Genomic DNA, 21066 nt, shown 5'->3' with positions numbered 1-21066 from the left:
CCCCGGGGGCGGGGGGCCCGGCTCCAGGCACGCTGCTGCTGGCCGAGCCGGGCGCCGTTTGGGCCACGCGGCAGATCGTTTTACGCCGGCTGGGCGACAAAGAGCCAGCCCGGGGCACGAGCCGCCGCCGGCTTCGGGCCCAGCCCTCTGCTGCAGGGCAGCGCCGGGCTCCGGAGTGAATCTGAGTGCTCAGGACACGGATTTTGCTCCGATAAAAGTTTATTGAGGTTTTACCTTGGTCAATGGGGCGATTAACTGATTAATCTTCAACAGGATTGCAGGAAAATGAGGCATCATCAAGAAGCTCATCATAAAATTCACAAGAGTGAATGAGTTTGTTACAAGCTGCCTATCAGTTAATGACCCCAGCAAGCAGAAATCTGAATCAGCAGCTCTGCCACCAGGAACGTACCTGCGGTTTCCCCCTCTGCACCCTTTGGTGGCAAAAGTGATTAGTCACAAAGTTGAGCAGAAACCCCTGGCATTTTACTGACACTTCTGTATTTCCTTTCAAAGCATCATGCAGCAAAATGTGCCCCTGCTTAACTAAAAATAGCATCCTACCACATTCACCTTCATTGCTGGGGAGCAAGTGTGAGAGCTCATTTACTTGGGTAAAAGTCCTTTGTGGCTTTTATCTCCACTCAACAAACTATCGATTGCTGAAAATGCAAGTAGCAGACCTGCCAAGAGCGGTCGATCTCCTAGGCAAGGCTCTCGCGCATCGCCCATAGCACAGTGCACCTAGTGCTCAGTGCTGTTTGGGGACAGGTAGTGCAGCGCTGAGCAGCTGCAAAGCGCAGGTTTTTGTGGTGGAGGCATCGCTGTCAGCTTTCCGGGAAGCCCTGCTTGGTGGCAGAAGCCACGTGGCCCTGACGGGGCGGGTGAAGGCTTTCCCATACGAGTGGTATTACAGTGCAAGCTGGTTAGTGCCCATGACCTGGGCCACAGCCTCCCATGCATCTCCGCTGCAGATAGCAGAGAAACCCCGGCTGGGGCCAGGGCAGCACCTGGCACGTCCCCCCTCCCCCGGGGTCCTCCTTGGTGCTGGTGAGTATTGATTGCCCTTCACAACAGGGCAGGGCTCCAGAGCCCCCAGTCAAGGCCCTTTTGCTTCTGGTTCATGGGGCACATTACTGACCATCTTGAAACCGCCTTCTTCTGCGTGGACCACGGTAGTCCAGCAAAAAGAATGGGGGGAATTCAAGGCCTGGTCAAGGCATCCTTAGCCCCTGCCTGATGCACAGCAGCTAATACCACTTTCTCCTGAGCCAGAACGGCCAGTTCTGGGTCCGCGTTGCTGTTTTCCCTGCAAAGCAGAGGCAGTGTTCAGGCACTGGTTGCGAGCTCTGGGCAGCAGGAACAAGAGCACCTCCCAAGCTTTCTACTATCTGATGGCACCAGCAAGTCACTGCCCTGCAAGCCTTTCTGGTGCAGCGGACTGCAGCAGCTGGGGTCGGCTTGCAGGGAGGTGACTTCCTGGTGCCATCAGGTAGTAAGCTTGGGTGGTGCTCTTGTTCCTGCTGCCCAGGGCTTTGAAGGCACCTGCGTGAATAAGAGGCTGGAAAGAGACCCCTGCGAGTGTGGAGCTGCTAGGGGAGAGGGAAGGGAGGAAGAGCGGGGTTGCTTTGTCCAGTCACTTCTGTCTGCGGCTGCGAACAGACCTTCCTGCTGCCCACAGAGGCCTGCGAATAAGAGCATGGTTTTAGGCTTACGAACTAGAAGTACAAGGTAGAATAATGGGGATAAAGATCTAATCTTTCCTCTTACATACACAGGTCTTGAATTGAGGGCACAGTCTGGTAGCTGAAGACAGTTGCAACCCCAGTTTACCAGCTGCTGAGCCTGGGTGCTTTGCCAGTGAAGAGCCACCAGCACCGTTCTCTGCTTGCGGCCCCCCTCCATCCGCATTGCCACTGGAGACATGGGAACCTGGGTAGTCTGACAGAAATTAAGTCAGGGGCTGAGGATGCCTGGAAGGTCGTAAGGGAGCAGGACAACCTGAAGCAGCCACGTGTGCATGCACCCCCTTGGATCTTGTGCAGAGCGCCCGTCAGCCGGAGCAGGTGCTCCAGGATAATATTTTCCTAATTGCAGATTTTGTTGCGGTTTCCTAATGAGAGCACTGTTATTAACTTTAATTGCTGTTCTCAACTGTTCCTGGATGAGACTGTTTTCTAGAAAAAAAAATCCCTTTTCCATTATGGACTCTTAGTTTGGTAACAATGCCCCTTTGTACAATTATGTACAATTATGCCCCTTATTTATGGTTATTACTATGGAGGGACCCAAGCTGAACTGAAATCAATTCTGCCCAGTCCTTGAGCCCCCTTCCCAGTGCCCAGCCCAATTAGATTAATTTTTAATGCAAGGGAAGCAGCTTTTGTCAATATTATACAAACCACCACCATGTTTCCTGAGAAATTCAAGCTTGGGAAATGCAACCCATTACAATTACTGGGAACAGGGGTCCCCGAAGTAACTCAGAGCAGGAACAGGTCACCTGCTGATTCCTGCCAGAGCGCTCTCACCTTGGCCTTGTGAGAGCACAGCTGTCCAAGGTAACAACATTTTGCAATTATTTAACACCTTCCTCCTGTGGAGCTCAGGGATTTGTTCCCCTGGCTCCTAATCCCACCATTTCACTACAGGACCTGGGCTGCAGCGCAGACCGGCTCTCAGAGAAAAAGGTTGTGGGTGGTTGAGACAGCGTCACATGGGGGCACTTTATTGCTTACGGTCTAGATCCTGGGCACCTTTTTGTTACTTTATCCTCAGTCTCACTAATGAAGCCCCCTCAAAGCTCCCGGAGTGTGACGCTGTCTTCCTTTCTGCCTGTGCTCCCTTAGTAAAAATCAGGCTGTTGTCACCAGAACCACTTTCCTGCCAGTATTTCTGGAGCACTGTCTGTGCAAAAACATAGCCACCGCCCGTGATCCCAGGCCCAGTCCTGAACCTCTGCCTCAGGTCCAGCTTGCAGTGAAGGTTGTGCCCAGATCCAGATTTCAGACCTGAACCTGCTGGGATGTAATGTTAGTTGAACAGAAGCTGGGCCAAAGTCTCTGCTGGTGCACACCTGTGCCACTACACATTCAGCTAGGCTGGTTTATAACCAGTAGCAAATCCAGCCCATTGTGGCTTAATTTCTGTAGATGGTTACCTAGATTGCAGGTAACCTTGTGGGTAGGCTAGTGATAAAAGAGGCAGAAACAGGTTTACAACCCAACCTTTTATTTGCATGCACATTAAAAGGTAAAAACAAACATTTATCCCGAAGTCTATGTGGCTCCCTGGGACAGCATGACTCACTCGTGCCAGCTGGGGGGAGCGGGGAGGAGGGTGGCGCACAGGCTGGCAGCAGGTTTTCTTGAATTTGCTGAGTTTTCTAAATTTCCCTCCAGGCTATGCCCAATATATTTATAGATGGCTGGTTCTGATATTTAATACATGATCTCAGATTGGTTTTGTTTCAATTCGTTTCAGTGAAACTTCTGGAACTGGACTGAACCAGACAGATCTCTTGTGGACGTGGACACTGTCGCTGAGTTGGGATGCATGTCGTGGGGAAGTAACAGAGGGTTTCTTCTCTCTCTTCCTTCCCCATTGTGGAATGCTGTTTAACGCGAGCCTGGTTCTCCTTTACCTCGGTTTGTGGGGGTTTCTGACGAGGCTGCTTTTGTTTTTACAAATTAACAAAACTATGTTTCTTGAAGCAAAATAACACCTGACACATTTGCTTACATCAATCAACACTATTAACAGTTTAAACTAAAACTGTGATACAGTGTATCTGGATTATTTAATGTATTGCATTCCCTTACAATGTCTCCTTTCGGGCCTTGTGCTTTGTTTAACTGTGTTTAGTTAGACACCGAGATGGCTTCCTTCACTTTGCTAACCAAGCTACTTGTCACTTCTGCAACGGTTCATGCTGCAATCACTCCAAAACGGGCTCTGGGGCCTTCTGCTTAGCCACACTTCTGCAGCTTGGCCTAAACCCCTTGCAAATGGCCAAGGCTGGCAACAAGACACTGTCCTTATTGCCTGGGAGGTGTATGTTTGCAAAACCTACCAACAATTAGCAGATATCTGTATGACTCGCTCCAGCTGCTGACTCAGAAGTTGAACTGCTCACATGTCCCCGACCTTCGTGAATTTATAACAAGGACCCATGCAGGCCTGGTCCAGGAAGCGCTGAAGGCTGGAAGCGTGCGAGTGCATGAAGACCCGCCAGATCGACGGCATCTACTGCATTCACCCCTGTCTGGGTCTCTGGTGCCATTTGCTCTTGTTCCTGTACAAGCTGCTCCAGTTTAGCATGGTGTGACATCTTCCTGCACCGTGGTTGTCACCGTGTCATCGTCCCGTGCTACGGTCATGAAACAGTCCCTCCTGGTGACTGAACTGAAAGGGCTCGGGTCGTTCTCTGCTTGCATCTTGGAAGCCTCTCGAAAGCCTGGTGCTCTCAATGTCTTGACAGCCCTGCCTAGTGGCTAATGCCTGTTCAGTCCTTCAAGGTGCCAAGGCTGCACTCAGAGGTCTGTGGCAGCAGAGATGCACAGCAGGACCCCCGAGGGCAGCTCATTGCACCATGGGCAAACCCTTCCTGGGTTGATCAGGCACAGGGGGAGAGGGAGTGGGAAGGTGATGACCTCCAGCCCCCAACCTTGCAGGCAGTTGCCACTCTGGGAAGGCTGCGGCACTGCCACGTAGAGACCCCAAGGTTTGGTGGGGAAGTGCGCAGCACCACTGTGTAGGAGGCCTTAGGCACCTCCCTGCTTCTGCTGCCAGGCTCTAGGCTGAGATACCATCCCTGGAGAGGGAACGATGGGTGTCTGGTGACCTGAGTTCGGCCCCAGTGATTTTGTCTGTCACCAGAGCCCTGCTGATTGCACCTGCCTTAAACTTTCAGAGAAAGAGCATCACGTGTACATCCTCTCCCAACCCCCACATGGAGCACGACACACGGCCACCGTCTGTAATCCTTCCAAGCTTTTTAAGAACAAAACACTGGGCTGAGCGCAGAGGAAGAGTCTTCCCTTCCCCAGGGCTACTCCATCTCCCTTCCAAGGCAAGATGTTTTCCTACACAGCACACCCCTTTTACCGGCCTTTTGCTGTACTCCAGTTGCCAGCAAAAGAACGAGCACAAAATGTCTTGCTGCAGGACACTGGAGTGGGCCTGTGGCCCCTCTTCTTGCACAGCGAAGTGGGGCTGTTTGCACACAAGGAGTTAACTCCTCTGCTGCATTAACCAGCATCCGAAGGATTGTCTTCAGAAAGTTCCTGGTCTGTTCTTCCTTGTTCTCTCCTTTCACATTGATTGCGGCTCCAAAAACAACACCCCACCTGCTAGGGTCAATGGTAATTGCTTCACAGCCCTTATATAAACCCCAGGAACAGACCTGTGTACCTTTCAGCCCGGGGCGCGCACCGGCACCATGGCAACCCTGGGGAGAACGATCCTGGCGTACAGGAATTACCTGATCGTACTGCTGACACCTATAGTGCTTCTCCCTCTGCCGCTGGTCGTTCCTACCAAGGTAAGAGCCCTCGTACCTGTGCTCAAGCTGTCGGGACAGCACGGCTCCTCGGAAATGAGAGGACCAAGTCGGAGCAGGCGCCTCGTCCCTGCTTAATTCCCATAGCTTGTTATTGAGGACTTGCCTTTCCAACCCTGCCCTGGGAGCCCAGTGATGGTGGGTAGGATCCTGCAGGGGACTGGACCCATTCATGTATGGGAAAAGGGCGAGTTAACACTGCAAATGTAGTGTGCCAGGCAGCGATGCCCACCGTGCTGCTCCGGGCAGGCTGCCTCCGACTGGAAGCAGAGGCTTCAGAGGTGCCCATGCCCTGCACATTGGAGCATGCTGCTGCTTGGAAAAGTCTCTCTGGGGTGTAGACGTGCCTTCAGGTACAGGCACCCCACTTCATGTTATGGCCCTAATTCTGGAGAGAGCTTTTGCACATGCTTTATTCAGAGTACTTGCCTGTGTGCTTTGCTGAATTAAACCCAATAATATCTATCAGCCCCCTGACTGCCTCAGGCATTCCTTTTCAGCTGCTTTTCAAGTGTCATCTCTACCCAGAGGACATTTCTATAATCCAGTGGACAAAAACAGGGACTATTTCAGTTTTTTGAAAAGTTCTTGAGCATTTTTTCCCCGTAAAATTATAGGGAATTATGAAATTCTGAGCTGCGTTCCCACCAGAACCATCCCAGATAATTATATTGTAGAGGGAGACGGTGGAGCACTGCTTCCATCCTAAGTGAAGCACGCACCCAAAGGCAGGCCCCACTCCAGCCAGAAACTGAAATGCTTCAGTTGCCTGTTGACAGCAAGAAGCACCAATATTTTACCTTGTGACCCTCAACAGAGAGTCTAGAAATGGGTCAGGCTGGATCAGAGGTGTAAATTCTTGCTTGGCGTCCACCTATTTTCAATGGCAGTTGGTTACCTGCCTACCCTTCCAGCCTTTGAGAATCTCCGTCTAGTCTCTTGACCTTATGGTTGCAGAGATGATCTTAAAAACATGACCCCAATGTAAAATAATGCAATGTAAATAAGTGCCTGAGTGTGCAGGCAGTCTGGAACAACAAATTGTTGGTACATTTTACATCAGTGAACAATATTTTCAACCCTATGCCATAGTCCTGCACGTGTAGGGGAGCAAAATGGGAACGAAAGGTATTTCACAATGATAGACTCTATTCATATTACTCGGGAATTTGGTTCTAACGTGCCACAGAGCAAATGGGGCCTGGTATACAGGCAACTCAAGGTTTTCAGAACGGATTGTAAACTACTAGGCCATTAGCTCATCCAGTCTTGGCTCCTGTGTACCCAGGCCCATAAACCCCTGCACTGAGCCCAATCCCTCCTGCTTGGCTAAAGCACAACTTCCAGGAAAGCGTGAAGCCTTGATCTGATAACCTCAAGGAATGGAGAAACCACTGCTCTTCAGCAGTCCATCCCAAGGGTTAATGATTCCCATGGGTAGAAATGTAATGTCTCGTTTGGATTTTCCTAGCTTCAGATTCTGCCCTTTGGTTCTTGTTATGCCTGTCCAGATTATAAACTGTATTCAGTACTAGATTAACAAACTCTTTAGAACCTGCCATTTGATACCTGGGGAAGTACTTATTCAATACAATACAATCACCTCTTTGTCTTCCTTCTGCTGAAATTCTCGCAGCGATCTCTTTAAGCCTCTCACTGTAAGGCATTTAAGCAGTCTTCAAATGATTGTTGGGGTTATTTTCTGTACTTCTGCAATGATAGATTCTGGATGCCTTAGTCTGGTACCCGACCTGACACATCCAGAACATGCATCCCCCCCCACGTTATAAACTGCTTTCGAAAACCTTGGTTGAAGAACTTAGTCTTCGTTGTCTGCTGTTCCAAGGAGGCACTTGCTGGAATAGCTGATATATGGATAATCTCTGACATGATTCAGAGATGTCTCCAGAGAACAGGTGGACAGAGACACCGCATAAGAGTTAAGGGCAGTTAGGGAACATCCTTTTTGAACCCTCAGCATTTGATTTATTTTTTGTGTGTACCGGCTGCGTTCCAGTCATGTTTTTTCTGTACGATCTGAGTTCCACTAATACTGATTTACAGCCTTACTTCATTGTTCAAATATTTCATCAGCAAGCACCCTGCCATTCTGATCCAGGGTACGACCCAAGCCTCTGGTGTTCTGTATTTACACTGCGGGAGCACAGAGAGGTGCATTGTTCAAGACCCCACATAAATGCATACAAATTGCCATCCAGAAAGTGCCCTGAGGGCAACAATCATGACACACAGAGACCTAAAGGAAAGTCATGAGAGCAATCCATTTTTGATTGCTCAAGTGAAGTGGCAAAAAAACCCAATCACAACAGAAACCTAAAGAGCCCAATGGAGAGGTGTCTGCCGTTAACTGGAACTTCCCACTGTAAGGTCACTGGTCCCAACGCGGCCAAAGCTGGCAGTGACTGGGAGAGGTTATTTCCATCAGAGGGGTCTTTGTCCCTCCGTGGAACCACTGGGTGGGTTGCAGCTGGTCCCTCCATCACAGTGGGCATGGCTGGCAGCAGCTACAAGGATTTCTTAGGCCATCAAGAGAGAGACTGAACTCTTCTGTCCTCCAGGAGTCTAAACATGCCCCTTCCCAGCCTAGACTGGGAACGGTGGGAGCCGTGGGAGAGAAGCTCCTCCTCTGCGGTGGCCAAGCAGTGCCTCTTGGGGCTGGCGTGGCTAGCTCCCACCTTCCCCTGCAGGGATTTTCGCTAAGCAGGAAGTACAAGGGAGTCTCTTAGCTCCAAAAAAAGCAGGGGGATTTCCTTCAGTCATTAGCCTGTCCAGCTGAGAGTTACCAAGAGGGCCTGACATGAACTGCTGAGTCTACAAGAGCAAGACATAATGACCAAGGCTTTCCTGCAAGTCAAAAGGAAGGAAACATTGACTTGAAAAACACAAATCACCACCGCTATGTATACACACGGCCTCAGTCATGTGCTGCACTCTTTGGAAGCAGATGGCTGGGCCTTCAAAACCTTGTGCTCCTTGGGCTTTGAGGGAAGTATAAGGAGCTATTTTCCAAAGCAGCAGTAAGCCCCTATCCCCTCGAGAAACAATAGCATGTGAACCTGGGGATCATCTTTTCTAGGAGAAGGCACAAGCCTTTGGATAATGTTGTAGATGGCAAAAGGCTGTGCTGATGAGCCACTGCCATTAGAAAATGAAGCATAAATGTGCTACCTTTGCACAACTGATATGATTCAGGGTAAAGGGCAAAAAAATTTCCTAGATAATTCTGAAACTAGATACCTTGACTAAAAGGCTCATGGCCCTTTGGATAGCTAGCAAAGCACTATAGGGATTTGGCTAACTGCTTAACAACTGTACGAAGAGCCTCGTCTCGATAAGCGTAACAAAAGCAGCTAGCCAAGCACCATCACAGATCGGTCAGCCAAAGTGACTAGGATTTGAAACCGAGCTGTGATGGTAGTTTGCCAGGAAGCCTGTTTCAAGCCTGTGGTGGGTGGAAGAAAAAAGCAAACAAAAATAAAAGACATATAATGATTTACAACGCAAGGAATCTAGGCTGTGCCACAAGCCACAGAGTTCATCCAGGCTCTGGTTTAAAATATGCAGAGAGAAAAGGGAACCAGAGGGGCCGTGACTACATCAATAACTAACTCAACTGTTCAATCATTTGGAGACGAGAAACTCAAGAAGTAGTTGCTGCCATCAGCAAGATAAAAGAGTTGTTCAGAAACTGCCTGATTCTTATCTCGGCAGGGTTCAAAGTCACTGCCGGGCCCCTTTTCCTTGTGCAAGTTTCTGGTCTTTCCCTGTCAAAGGGTCCCTCACAAAGCCAGCACACTTTGGCCCCTTTCCTTCTCCCCTGAAAAGGTAACAGAGTACTGTGTCCCCCTCTCCACACCTGGCCTGCCCTTGGGGAAGTGTCTAGGCAGCCTGGGACTGAATCCCCAGAAGCAGAGAAGGACTCGAGTCCCAGCGGCAGCTCCAGCGCTCTCCCTCTTTCAGGAGGCACGATGCGGCTACGTCATCATCCTGATGGCCCTGTTCTGGTGCACAGAAGCCTTGCCGCTGGCCGTCACAGCCCTCTTCCCCGTCTTGCTGTTCCCGCTAATGGACATCATGGATTCGACCCAAGTAAGCGATGCAGCACTGCCACATCAGCACGTCTGTCAGTCTGCCTCTCCTGGGGCATCTGCCTGTCTCGGTCTCACCAGTCGGTAGGAACCAGGTGTCTTCATGGGGGCGAGGGGGAGAAATTTGTGGGACTGTCCTTCAGGGACAAGGCTTCCTCCATGGACGCTCCCGTGGAGCCAGGAATCCGGGATGAACCCGTGTCCAGCTCCTCCCCAGAGCCGGAAAACTCTCGGGAGCTGTCTGGGGCACGTGGCCAGGCTGGCAGCATCTCTGGACACGGCCCTCCGGCAGCTCAGTTGTCCGACCGTCTGTCCTGCTGTCTGCAGTGCTGTCCCCTCCCACTTTGCCCTCCAGGTCTGCATGGAGTATCTGAAGGACACCAACATGCTCTTCATCGGGGGGCTGATGGTGGCGATTGCGGTGGAGCACTGGAACCTGCACAAGCGCATCGCCCTGCGGGTCCTGCTGATCATCGGGGTCAGGCCTGCCCTGTGAGTGTGCACCTGACACACACGCATGCCAGGGTGAGGGAGGTATCTGGCAGTGAAAGGCTGGGAAATCACATGGGCTGCTGTTCATCTGGGGCCATCCCTTAGGGGCTGTCTTACACCTTCCCAGTGCTACCCGGAGCTGGGAGCTGGGTAATGAACCGCTGGATCCTCTGACACACACAGCAACCTCCTCTCCTCCTTTCCACTTCCATATGGACTGACTGCACAGGCTATGCTTAAAGTTGTCCATCCAGGAGACCGCGGGGAAGGGGCAACAATAAACCAAACACCAAACCACAGAAAAGCTCTGTGTGAACAGCTGGAGGCCTGGGGGGGGGGCAACAGGGCATCCATACATAAAGAGATGGGAGAGCTTGAGCCCACTTGATTTGGAAAGGGGGACTGTAAAGCAAAAAGAGAGCAGTCTATGAGACAGATGGAGGGAGTGAAATGGTCCTGCCAGCTCGTCCTGTCCCAAGAGATGCACCAAGGGAAAAAAAAATGGGAAAAAAGCAAAACAGTTTACATGCAGCTTATAATTGGTGACCCTCACTGCCGAGGAGGCACGTAGCAGTGTAAGAGGCAAACAAGGAGCAGGCTTTTATGTCTGCAGCTACAAGATAGGATCAAATAATCTCCTTACTTCACGGTGTAAACCGATCCCCATCTGGGCTCCAGAAGGAGTTCCCATGATACATGGATGCATTACGGAGGCTGCACACAAGCATCTGACGCTGGCTTCTGTTGGGAGCTGCATCCCAGACCAGGCGGGCAGCTCGTCTGCTCAGCACAGCTGGCCTCGCTTCTCTATTGCCCAGACGCCTCCAAGCAACAGTGGAGCAGGTTTGCACTGGCCAAACCTGGGGCACGGGGGCTGTGACTGGGGAGACTTCTGGGGATTCCCATCCCTCACCTTTCTGGTCCCATGTCCAGGGCAGCACCACACTGCTGGTACATTGGCTTCGCTGGGCAATCCCTGGTGCAACAGCCCCCCTTCTCTATTGGAGCTCTGCGTGGGATCCACGTTGCAGGCCAGAAACTCAGACCGACTTGTCCCCACTGGTGGTAAAGGGGGGCAATGCACCTCACCAGGGCTTGCAGGGACATCGGCCCAAGGGAAAACCCCAGCAGGGCCACACGGGGATGCAGCAAGTGGCGTCTGGCTGCAGCAAGGCCCATGGCACAGCCTAGCCTGAACAGCATCTGCAGGGCATTACAGCTTGAGAAGGCAGAACTGGAGAAGGGAGATCAGCCCAAGGGGTCGTTAGTGCAGTCACAAAGGGATGCCGTTGAGCTCATTACACCACATACATCATTTTAGCATGGAAGCCTTGCCCCTCCTCCCTCTCCTACGCCCCTCTAGCCTTCCTGTCTACCCTGAGAGGGAGGGTGGACTGGTTGTTAATCCTACGTACAAGTAAACCCTGTGTGCTCATGGACTGAGAGAGCAGGAGATGCTTTTAATCTTTGTTGTGTCCAAGGGAGGGCAGAGGCTGGGTGGCAGGGGCAATAGATAGAAGGCCTCGTGCCCTCACTTTCTGACATGACCTTCCCTCTTCACTGCAGGCTGCTCATGGGCTTCATGGTTGTCACTGCCTTCCTCTCCATGTGGATCAGCAACACAGCCACCACGGCCATGATGGTGCCCATCGCACAAGCGGTACTGGAGCAGCTGCACAAGTCAGAAGTGGAGGCAGGCCCAATTCAGCACACGTCTGAGAGCGTCAATAAAGCCTTTGAGCTGCAGGAGGGGTCAGAAAAGTCGGAGGCCTCCAAAGAGAAACAAGGTGTGGAGCCGCGGGTGTTGTCTCCTTCAGGTAACGGGAGGACTTGGATGCCTTCTCGTCCTCCACCTGCCTCCGTGGTGCTGCTTCCAAATTGCAAGTTTAGAAGGGAGAAAAGTACTTTTGGTGCCCACATGCATCAGAGATGTCTGATGCCAGACGGCCCTGCGTGTAGGCAAAGGCATAGCAACGCCCAATTGCCAAAAGCTGAAACTGGAAAAATTCAACCTTGGGACAGGATAAAAATTGCAGACAGGCGAGTAGCTGCTGGAAGAGCTTGCCTAGGGACGTATCACATTTCCGTCCCATGAAGTCTCTAAATCGAGTTAGATGCCTTTCTAAAAATACCCCGCGGCTCAGCCACAAGCCACTGGACTCGGTTCAGGAGCGGCTGAGTGACATCCTCGGCCTGTTTCGCACCGGGCGGTCAGAGGAGACTGTCCTGATGGTCCCTTTTGACCCTGGTGCCCATGACCGAGCAGCTGCCTCCCCTTTGCCCTCCTCTTCCGCCCGCTCTGGCGCTCGAGTGAGGACTGCAAGTGCTCTGCGCCAGGGTGGGCAGCTTTGCTCCCCAGGGCTTTGCATTTCTGTTGCAGCTTCCTGAGCTTTTCCCCGCTCTCCCCCTGCCCCACCTCAGGTCAAGCGCGGCTCCTAATTCCAGGTGCTGGTGCTTGCCCACGGTGCCGTCAGGTACTGCGTTGGGCTTTTCTCTGCCTGGGGCAATACAGCCATGGAGGGGACAGGGCCCTGGGACCATGTCCAGCTGCCATGCCTCACCACGGCAGGCCTATTATGCCAAGGCAGGACGTGAGTGTCAGGCAGGCCCCCTCCGTCCAGCAGGCTTGCTCACCTCCTTTGTTCGGTCTCTGCCCCCAGGTAACGGGCACATGCTGACGGTGGAGGACGATCAGCGGCTGCGAGAGGAGGAGGAGCGGCTGCGAGAGGAGAAGCACCTGAAGAACTGCAAGGGCATGTCCCTCTCCGTTTGTTACGCTTCCAGCATCGGCGGGATTGCAACCCTGACGGGGACCACCCCCAACCTGGTGATGAAGGGACAGGTGGACGAGTAAGTCTGGCTGGACCCTAGGACTGGGGCTGCTGATTGTAACTGTGGCTAAGGCCAACTTGCAGCCACTGCAGGGCCATAATACGTGAGGGGGGGACACAGTGGAAGGCAGAGCCAGGACAGGGTGCCCCCTGGCCTGGCCCCAGACCCCCGCCCCCGGCACACCGGCTGCAATGCAGCGGTGGGGGCAGAGCCGTGGTGCTGACACCCGTTGTGTTGACAGGCTCTTCCCTGAAAACGGCAACATCGTGAACTTCGCCTCGTGGTTCACCTTTGCTTTCCCGACCATGCTCCTGCTGCTGTTTCTCTCCTGGATTTGGCTCCAGATCCTCTTCCTGGGGTTTAAGTAAGTGGCACGTGCTCACCGAGGCATCACCGATCCTGCCCCGGAGACACTACAATGCCCAGGGGCAGCGAATCATCTAGCCTGTCCCTTGGGCCCCATCACCCCTTCCTTTGCATCCCTCTGCTGACTCTTCTCTGTGCATCGTGCACGCTGGTTGCCCCTGTTTCATTATTCTCCATCAAATGCATCCTTAAAAGTCTCCTTGGCTATGGTGCCAGGAAGAGTGTGCCTCTGCGCTGCTCTGTGCTTTTCTGTCTGTCCATACGCATTCGATGTTGCCTACATCTGGATGTTAAGCTCCCTGGGGCAGGGAGCAACTTTCTGGTGCCTCTTCGTAGCACCCACATGCACTGTCCTGCTCCATGGAAGTGTGCTATGATAACAGAAATAATAAATGCCACCAATACACCCTGGCTGTCCGAGAATTTGGACTCCAATACAATCTGTTTTCTTGAGCTCGGCCGACTTTGGAAACTGCTCTGACATTTGCTTCTCTGTCTCTTTCTAGCTTTGCAAAGAATTTTGGTTGCACCTCAAACACCTCTGAGAAGACAAAGGAGCGAATGGCTTACGCCGTTATCAAGGAGGAGCATAAGAACTTGGGCTCCATGAAATTCTCCGAAATCGCCGTCTTGTTCCTCTTCGTAGCACTGGTGCTGCTTTGGTTTACCAGAGACCCTGGTTTCATGCCAGGCTGGGCAACTTATACCTTCACCAAGGATGGCAAAAGGTAGCTAACCTAAAGAGCCCACTGAAGACTAGGGTCAAACAGGGATCAAACACTGTGGCATGTACAAATGCCCTTTAGGTATGGTGTTGTGGATTACCCGGCTTGTCACCCACAACCTGGGATCTCTGTTCCCAGCTGCAGTAAGCCTCATGTAGCTTCTGGCTCCAGCTTTCAGCCATAACATGCCAAACCTAGGTGTGAGGCATTGCCCCAAATAGTGCTGCCCCTGCTCCCTCACCCGCCGCACTCCCAAAACACGCGCCTAGACTCATTTCCTGTTCCCTCTCTTGCAGTTATGTCACGGATGCAACAGTGGTCATCTTCATTTCGCTTCTGATGTTCATAATCCCTTCGGAGATTCCCAGCTGCTTCTCTCGTGCTAATTCTAGGCACGCTGAAGAAAACGGTAAGAGCCAGCTCAGACATGAGACCCAAGCTGTGAGTTTCCCTGCACCGCAGATACCCAGGGGGATCTGAAAGCACTGAAGAGATCCCACAGAGCAAAACAGGGGACATGTCTTCAGACCCCTTTGGACTTTCCTGCAGGGCTTTGCTCTGATCATGCAGAATGACTGTTTCACGTAGGTTAAGTCACTAGGGAATGACACAGAAAAGGTGCTGAGGCCGGAGGGCCCGTGACGGGACAAGGGGTTTCTGGAAGGAGCATTTAACAGCTCCGAGGGTATGTTCCCATACACGTGGTCGCCCCACCACCTCCCGGCAAGCTCCCTGCAGCCTGCTCTGAAATGACAAGGCTGTCATCACTTCTGCAGAGAGGAAGATCTACAGTCTAGTTGATCTCCTTGACGGGAAGCATTTTCTGCTGCTTGGCCTAAAGTCCATCTCCCTCCAGTTGCTCTCAGGGGCAACACAAGAGGCAGGGAGCTTTACCAGCATCGGACACTGCCATTGTGATGGGGCATTAGGGCACCACTGCCCTGTGTTAGGGGAGGCACACGCAGGGGAAACCGCCCGGCCCCGGCCCCATGGACGCAGCCGCAGTTTATTCTTTCCCCTTGCGCTCAGGAGGGAGCTCAGGGCTGCGCTCCAGGATGCAGCTTCCCTTCCCCAGCTTGATGCCATGGCTTTGGATTTCAGGTAGCGCAGGGCAGGTCCGAGTGCCTCCGCCCCTCCTGCAGTGGAAGACCATTAATGAGAAGATGGCCTGGAACATCGTCATTCTGCTAGGAGGCGGCTTTGCTCTGGCCAAAGGCAGTGAGGTAACGTGGTCTATCTGAAACATCTGCCCTCATGCACACCTCTTTGGCCAGCAAAACTCTCGTGGTAGAGGCGATATCTTTCATTGGACTGACTGAATAGCAGGGGAAAAATGTCTTTCTTTGCAAGCTTTCAGGCCCAAACGCCCTTCCGCAGGCTAAGGAGAATTCAAAGATTATAAAAGTTCTCCCAGGTAGAAATGAAACTTCATCTTGCACAGGGGAGTTAAAAGATGGCAGGGATCCCCTGGGTATGACAGCCCACTTTAAAAAGGACTGTGCATGCAAAGCACAGACGATAGGCAGAAGCAGGCTCGATACCTGATGGGCAGGATGTTGAATTTTGCTTCTCTCTTGTTCAGCCGTGAAGTTTTCATTTCAAAACAGCTAATTACAACATCTTCCATGTTTCAGGGATATTGTTTTTCTCCTTTTCTACTTATCCCCGTGTGACGCTAGGGGCCGCCCCAGCCGCACAAACCATCCAGTTTCTCGGCTAGAGCCAGGGAGGGACGCCACCGCCCTCTGCCCTCGTCACACAGGGGCAGGGGGAGGCAGGGCTGAACACACTGAGACTGTGTTGGCGCAACCGTGCCACGGTGGGCGAGAAGCACTAGCTATTTCAAGCCTCTTTACTGCTGAGCACTGCCTTTGTGCAACGTGCTCCAGCCACGCAGCCGCCAGCCCCGCCGATGCAGACTCCTGACATTAGAGCTGGGGGTATACATTGCATCCACTTCCCCTGCCCAATTCAGCCACTATTACTTTTATCAAAGTCTGGCTGCACCGTGGACAAATAAAGTCCAGGAGGAAGATGGCACAATACAGTGAACAGTCTAAGACAGAAGGCTTTTTCTAAGCGCTGGTGACACACAGGTAAAGGGCGAGCAGCAGCAGACTCAGCTGAGCTGCCAGACAACGCGTAGCCCATTCCTCTCTCCCCCATTTTAGCAAATAAATATTGGAAAGCTGACCCTGACGTCATCTGAATGCAAGGAAGTGCAGATTCGAATAGACAGCGCTTCCTAGGAATGAGCCATTAGTTTTGTTGCGGTAACGGCTGGAACCCCGGACAGGGATTAGGCGCCATCATGAGAGGAAGGTACACATTCCCAAGAGAAAGGCGGCCCTAATCCTTGAGATTTTATAATCTCAGCATAAGACAGAAGACAATAGTTGGAGACAACAAACAGATGGTGGGGATTAGTGTAATGAAGCAGCGGTAACAGCACACCAGACGTGTACTTGCCATGGCCTTTCGTAGGCATTACAGCAGAAGAGAACTAATATAGCGTGTCGCAGACTTGTCTGGGGACCTACTCGCAGACATCAAGGGTGACCTGGGAGAAAATGTACTGGTTCTTATAATGAAGGTCTGATTCATAGGAAACAAAGGCCAGTACCCCAGCTTGATACCACATAAGACATGAGCAGGATGAGACCACAAAGGATCTGATGAGTGAGAGCAAGCTGAATTTGAGAAGCAGTGGAGAAAAGGGAACCAAAGGGGGGAAATGAGGCGACTGAAGGGTGAGGAGCCAAACAGATCGTGTTGTGGGGATACTAGTAGCTGGAGCAGCTGAGATGGGACGAGGACGAGATCTGGACAAGTGTCCACTGCCTTGGTAAAGTGGAAAGACGAGGTCATGGACACGTGCAGGAAGCAGCAGTGGGATACTGGGTGTAGCGAGGGTTGTCGGGGGGCAGCCCGTGTGGGCACTGTCGAGCAGCCCATGTTGGCAGCCTCGCTGCCTGGACACCTCTAAGGAGACATCAGGATGTCAGGGCAACTCGTGCCCCAAACAGCCTGGAAAGGGGGAAGACTCCCTTTATACCAGGGAGGCATTAGTATGAAAAGGCGCGCTTGTCCGCCTCCAGCCCGCTGCCTCCTGTTGTCTGTGAACAAGGCCTGTTTGTGCCTCTGCCGGGAGCAGAGCTGCAGCGGGGACCACTGCAAGCGGCGCCCGTGCGGTTGGCCAGGAAACCTGCCGCGAGCCAGTTCTCTTCTGGCGCTGGACCAGGGCCCGGCTCTGCTGACAGCTCTCTCTCCCTCTCTTCCAGGAGTCTGGTTTGTCTCTGTGGCTGGGAAACCAGCTGACCCCTTTGCAGAACATCCCACATGCCGCCATTGCTTTGCTGTTGTGCCTCCTGGTTGCCACTTTCACTGAATGCACCAGTAATGTGGCTACCACCACCCTGTTCCTTCCTATTCTGGCTTCAATGGTAAGTCCCTCCTTTGCAAACTGCTCTTGGCAGAAAAGCCTCTCGCACGCTCGATTCTTCCAACTCCTACAGGCCGGCAGCGGACAGGTCACGTACTCGAGCAATGCTAGTGAGGGTTAAGGGGCACGTACGTGTGTACGTGCAGGTGTCTTCTAAATACCCAGCTCAACTTCTCCAGAATAATTCAGTGCTGGTGAAAGGCAGTGGGACCGACAGAGGCACTCCACCATGCCTCAAAGCTACAGCACGGACTAGATGACTTCTTGCGGCCTCTTCCAGATCTGCTTGTTTCTACGCTGAGCCGTAGCGTGCCCCAGGCACTTCCCCTTGAGTCCAGAGTTTTTTTTCAGCTGCCCACGGGTTTGGTCCTGATGACATTTTTCACTTGGGTTACTCTTCTTGGATTCAACCCCCATTGCTATTCCAGCAGTGGCCGAGCGCCTCAGTCAGGATCCGGCCCTTCACAAGCCGGTCATAGGACCCTCTAGCTTCCCCCAGAAAAGAAACGATGAGGAGCGTCCAGCGCAGGCCCAAAAAACCGGCAGCAGGGGCAGAGCTCATGTCGCTGCCAGGCACAGACAGACTACGCTATGCCCATGGCCTCGGAGGGCATCGAAGCTGACACCACCTTCCCCTCCCTGTCCCGCAGGCTCAAGCTATCTGCCTCCATCCTCTCTACATTATGCTGCCCTGCACGCTGTCTTCGTCCCTCGCGTTCATGCTGCCAGTGGCTACCCCGCCCAACGCCATCGTCTTCTCCTACGGCCAGCTCAAGGTTCTGGACATGGTAAGCGCGACCGGGCGTTCACAGTTATATGGCTCCCTGGCTTGCGTTTTCTTTTCTAGCCAGCTTCTTGGGATAAGAGTCTGGCCTCTGCGTCATACCCTGGGTGCCCTGCTAAGCTCACATGGAATAAAAAGTGTAGAGGTGTGAGCTAGCGCAGGCTCGCTGTGACCTGAGGGAGGCCCAGAAAGGGACTGCCAGCAACCAGCCAAGGAAACTGCACGGACTAGGTCTCTTATCTGCCCCCGGAGCTGCAGGGAGCGGATGGGAAACAGAACGGCGCAGTGGTGCCGAGACCCACGTGCAAACGGTGGGGAGGCGAGGCTCTTTGGGTAGAAGTGATATCTTTTATGAGACCAACTAAATAGTTGGGGAAAAGTTCTTTGCAAGCTTTTGGGTCCTAACCCCTCTGCAGTGCTTCGGCAGAGCCTCAGACACCCCGTCCCGATTACTGCAGGCCTGCCACTGCAGCTGGGTCGGCGGTCTTTCTCCTGATAGCACAGGAGGAGGTGAGCCTCTGCACAAGAGCCCTCTCACTCATTTATTTGTAGTTGATCTAAGAGATCACTCCATTAGAACTGACCCTACCACTTCAACAGACATCCCAGCAGGTATTTCTCTGGGAGAGAAAGTCTGGGATTCGGGCATGGTCCCAGACCTCTGCAGTGACTTGGTCCAAAGCGCACGAAAACTCAAAGTTCTCCCGACAGCCGGGTTATAGAGCCCAGCTCCCCTGATGCAAATGACATCTTTGGCAGGAAATCAGGCAGGTTAAAGTCTGGGCCAGGTCATATTGGATTTGCTATACATAAAAATACCCCTTTCTGTCAAACAACAAAGCCAGGGAGGTATCAAGTTGCCTGAAAATTCCCAGATCCTGCTGGAAGAAATATCCCTTCCCATTTCCAGTGCTGGGGAGCACAGTTACACCCCTCCACATCTGGTGTGGAGGGCTGGGCAGGGCACGCTAGGAAAAGGGGTACCATGCACAGCACGGGAATGCAGGGGCTGGTCCAGCCGCCGAAGCCCAGACTCGGTGCTGCACAAATGCAGCGTAAAGACATCTCAGCTGACGCTGCCCTCCCCACCTAGCTGTGCACTGAGATGCACCTTGCACGCAATGGCGATAATCCCATCTGTTGTGACCACGACCCTTGAGGGCATGCCCAAGTGCAGCCACCCTCGCGCCACGCATGCTGGCACCCACGTCTTTCCCCGGTGTCTCGGGCTAGTCTTGTACCCCAGGCTGGGCTCTGGACTCGCCAGCTCTGCTGCTAGTGGTGCTGAGGCCGGCTGGGAAGCCCAGCACAGTAGCCTGTTCATCCTCCCGTACTCACTAGTGCATGGACCAAAGGACCCAGACCTGCCCCTGGGTCTCCAGGTCCCAATGCAAAGCAGGCCCGTGGATGGACACGGTGCCAAACTTGGTTGGGAGCCCCAGGAAAAGCAGGGTGGGAGAGGTCGCTCAGCTCAGCCAACAACTCCATGTCTTCACAATCCTAGGCCAAGGCTGGATTCATGCTCAACATACTGGGGGTTCTGACAATCACCCTGTCCATCAACACCTGGGGCTACTCCTTCTTCCAGCTCCACACCTTCCCGACCTGGGCAAACAGCACGTTAGCGACTTGCCACTGACACGGAGAAACAGGGCAACCAACAGCTGCCGAGGAGGCCACCCCCATCTACGTAAGCTTTGCTGAGCCAGTAGAAACATGAGACAGGCCACATCTGTGGAAGCAGACACGTCATTTAGAAGCAAACTCACCCAAACAAGAACTGCCACGGAGTCACCTGACTGTTCTGCAGCACGCAGGGGAAGGGTTACACCAGCCATGAGATGTAGCCTGGCACCGTGCAACCCCTGCGCTTGTCTCCAGAGAACCGATGGGAAAGGTACCCCCTCCCCCCACTCCCAGCCCATCTATCTGCTCTCGACTTCACCTGCCAAATCCAGCACTGAGTGAGCAAAGAAAGAGGAGCAAGTGCAACAAGATCGTTTGTGCAAGAGAGAGGAATGGTACCTGGTGTGTGTGCACACGTGTGTGAGCACGTGTGCATGCACATGCCCTTGAAATGAACTGTAAAGCCCCATGTGTGCACACAGCTCCATGTGCACCTGAGCGTGCGTATGCGCTCTACCACTGGCACACTAAAAGCGTGTCGTTCAGCCGTTAGGGACAGATCAGAGCTCTGTCCAGCCCCCGCTGTTGCTCTGTACTTTATTTATTGACCGGTCCGTAGCTCAGGTCCAGAGCAGCTCCCGGGAACAGGCGGCTGGTTTCAGTCCTGTGGCCGTCGATAGGCGTCTCGAGCTCTGAAGGCCACAGCTGGAATAGTCGTGTTCTCCTGAGAGTGGGGAAAGTTTTCTTTCCTCAGTGTCAGCTGAAGTAAAGGACTTTTGTGCAATGTCTGCATTCTGGTCAGCTTTTCTGCCCGGGCTGCCACCTCACGACAGGTCCGGCCCCATCTCCCATGGTCAGGTAGGTTTGATGCTAATAGCGCAGGTGGAGAAGAGGTCCCGCTAAGATTGCAGGCTAACACAGGTGTGTCCTGTCCTGCTAAGGACACACCAGTTCGTTTGTGCATAGTGGGACAGAGACAGGCTGGGCAATGGGCAGAACTCAGGCTGAGGCGAACCCCGAGCTGCTGCTGCCTTTCTGGATGCCGGCAGCCTTCTCAGCCCAGGCGTGCGGCCTGCTGCAGAAGACAGACCTGCCGAAGGGAGGAGCTGCTAGACAAGGGCTGAACGGAT

The 21066-nt window shown here is 53.0% G+C and overlaps 1 protein-coding gene across 1 annotated transcript; it reads left to right on the top strand.

Moving 5' to 3' along the window:
* The first annotated feature begins 4988 nt into the window (after positions 1-4988).
* On the top strand, positions 4989-20722 carry SLC13A2 (solute carrier family 13 member 2). Its single transcript, XM_019545842.1, has 12 exons — positions 4989-5542; positions 9542-9670; positions 10025-10161; positions 11728-11948; positions 12822-13011; positions 13235-13357; positions 13866-14087; positions 14381-14493; positions 15186-15307; positions 17366-17527; positions 18177-18314; positions 19815-20722. Exons 1-12 carry the CDS (start codon positions 5441-5443, stop codon positions 19947-19949), a joined length of 1794 nt encoding a protein of 597 aa, XP_019401387.1. The 5' UTR covers positions 4989-5440; the 3' UTR covers positions 19950-20722.
* The last annotated feature ends 344 nt before the right edge of the window (positions 20723-21066 follow it).

This window comes from Crocodylus porosus, unplaced genomic scaffold, assembly GCF_001723895.1.
Source record: "Crocodylus porosus isolate Cpor-Errol unplaced genomic scaffold, CroPor_comp1, whole genome shotgun sequence".
Taxonomy (NCBI): domain Eukaryota; kingdom Metazoa; phylum Chordata; order Crocodylia; family Crocodylidae; genus Crocodylus; species Crocodylus porosus.
Note: the sequence above shows the minus strand (reverse complement) of the source record. Positions and strands in the feature narration are given on the sequence as shown.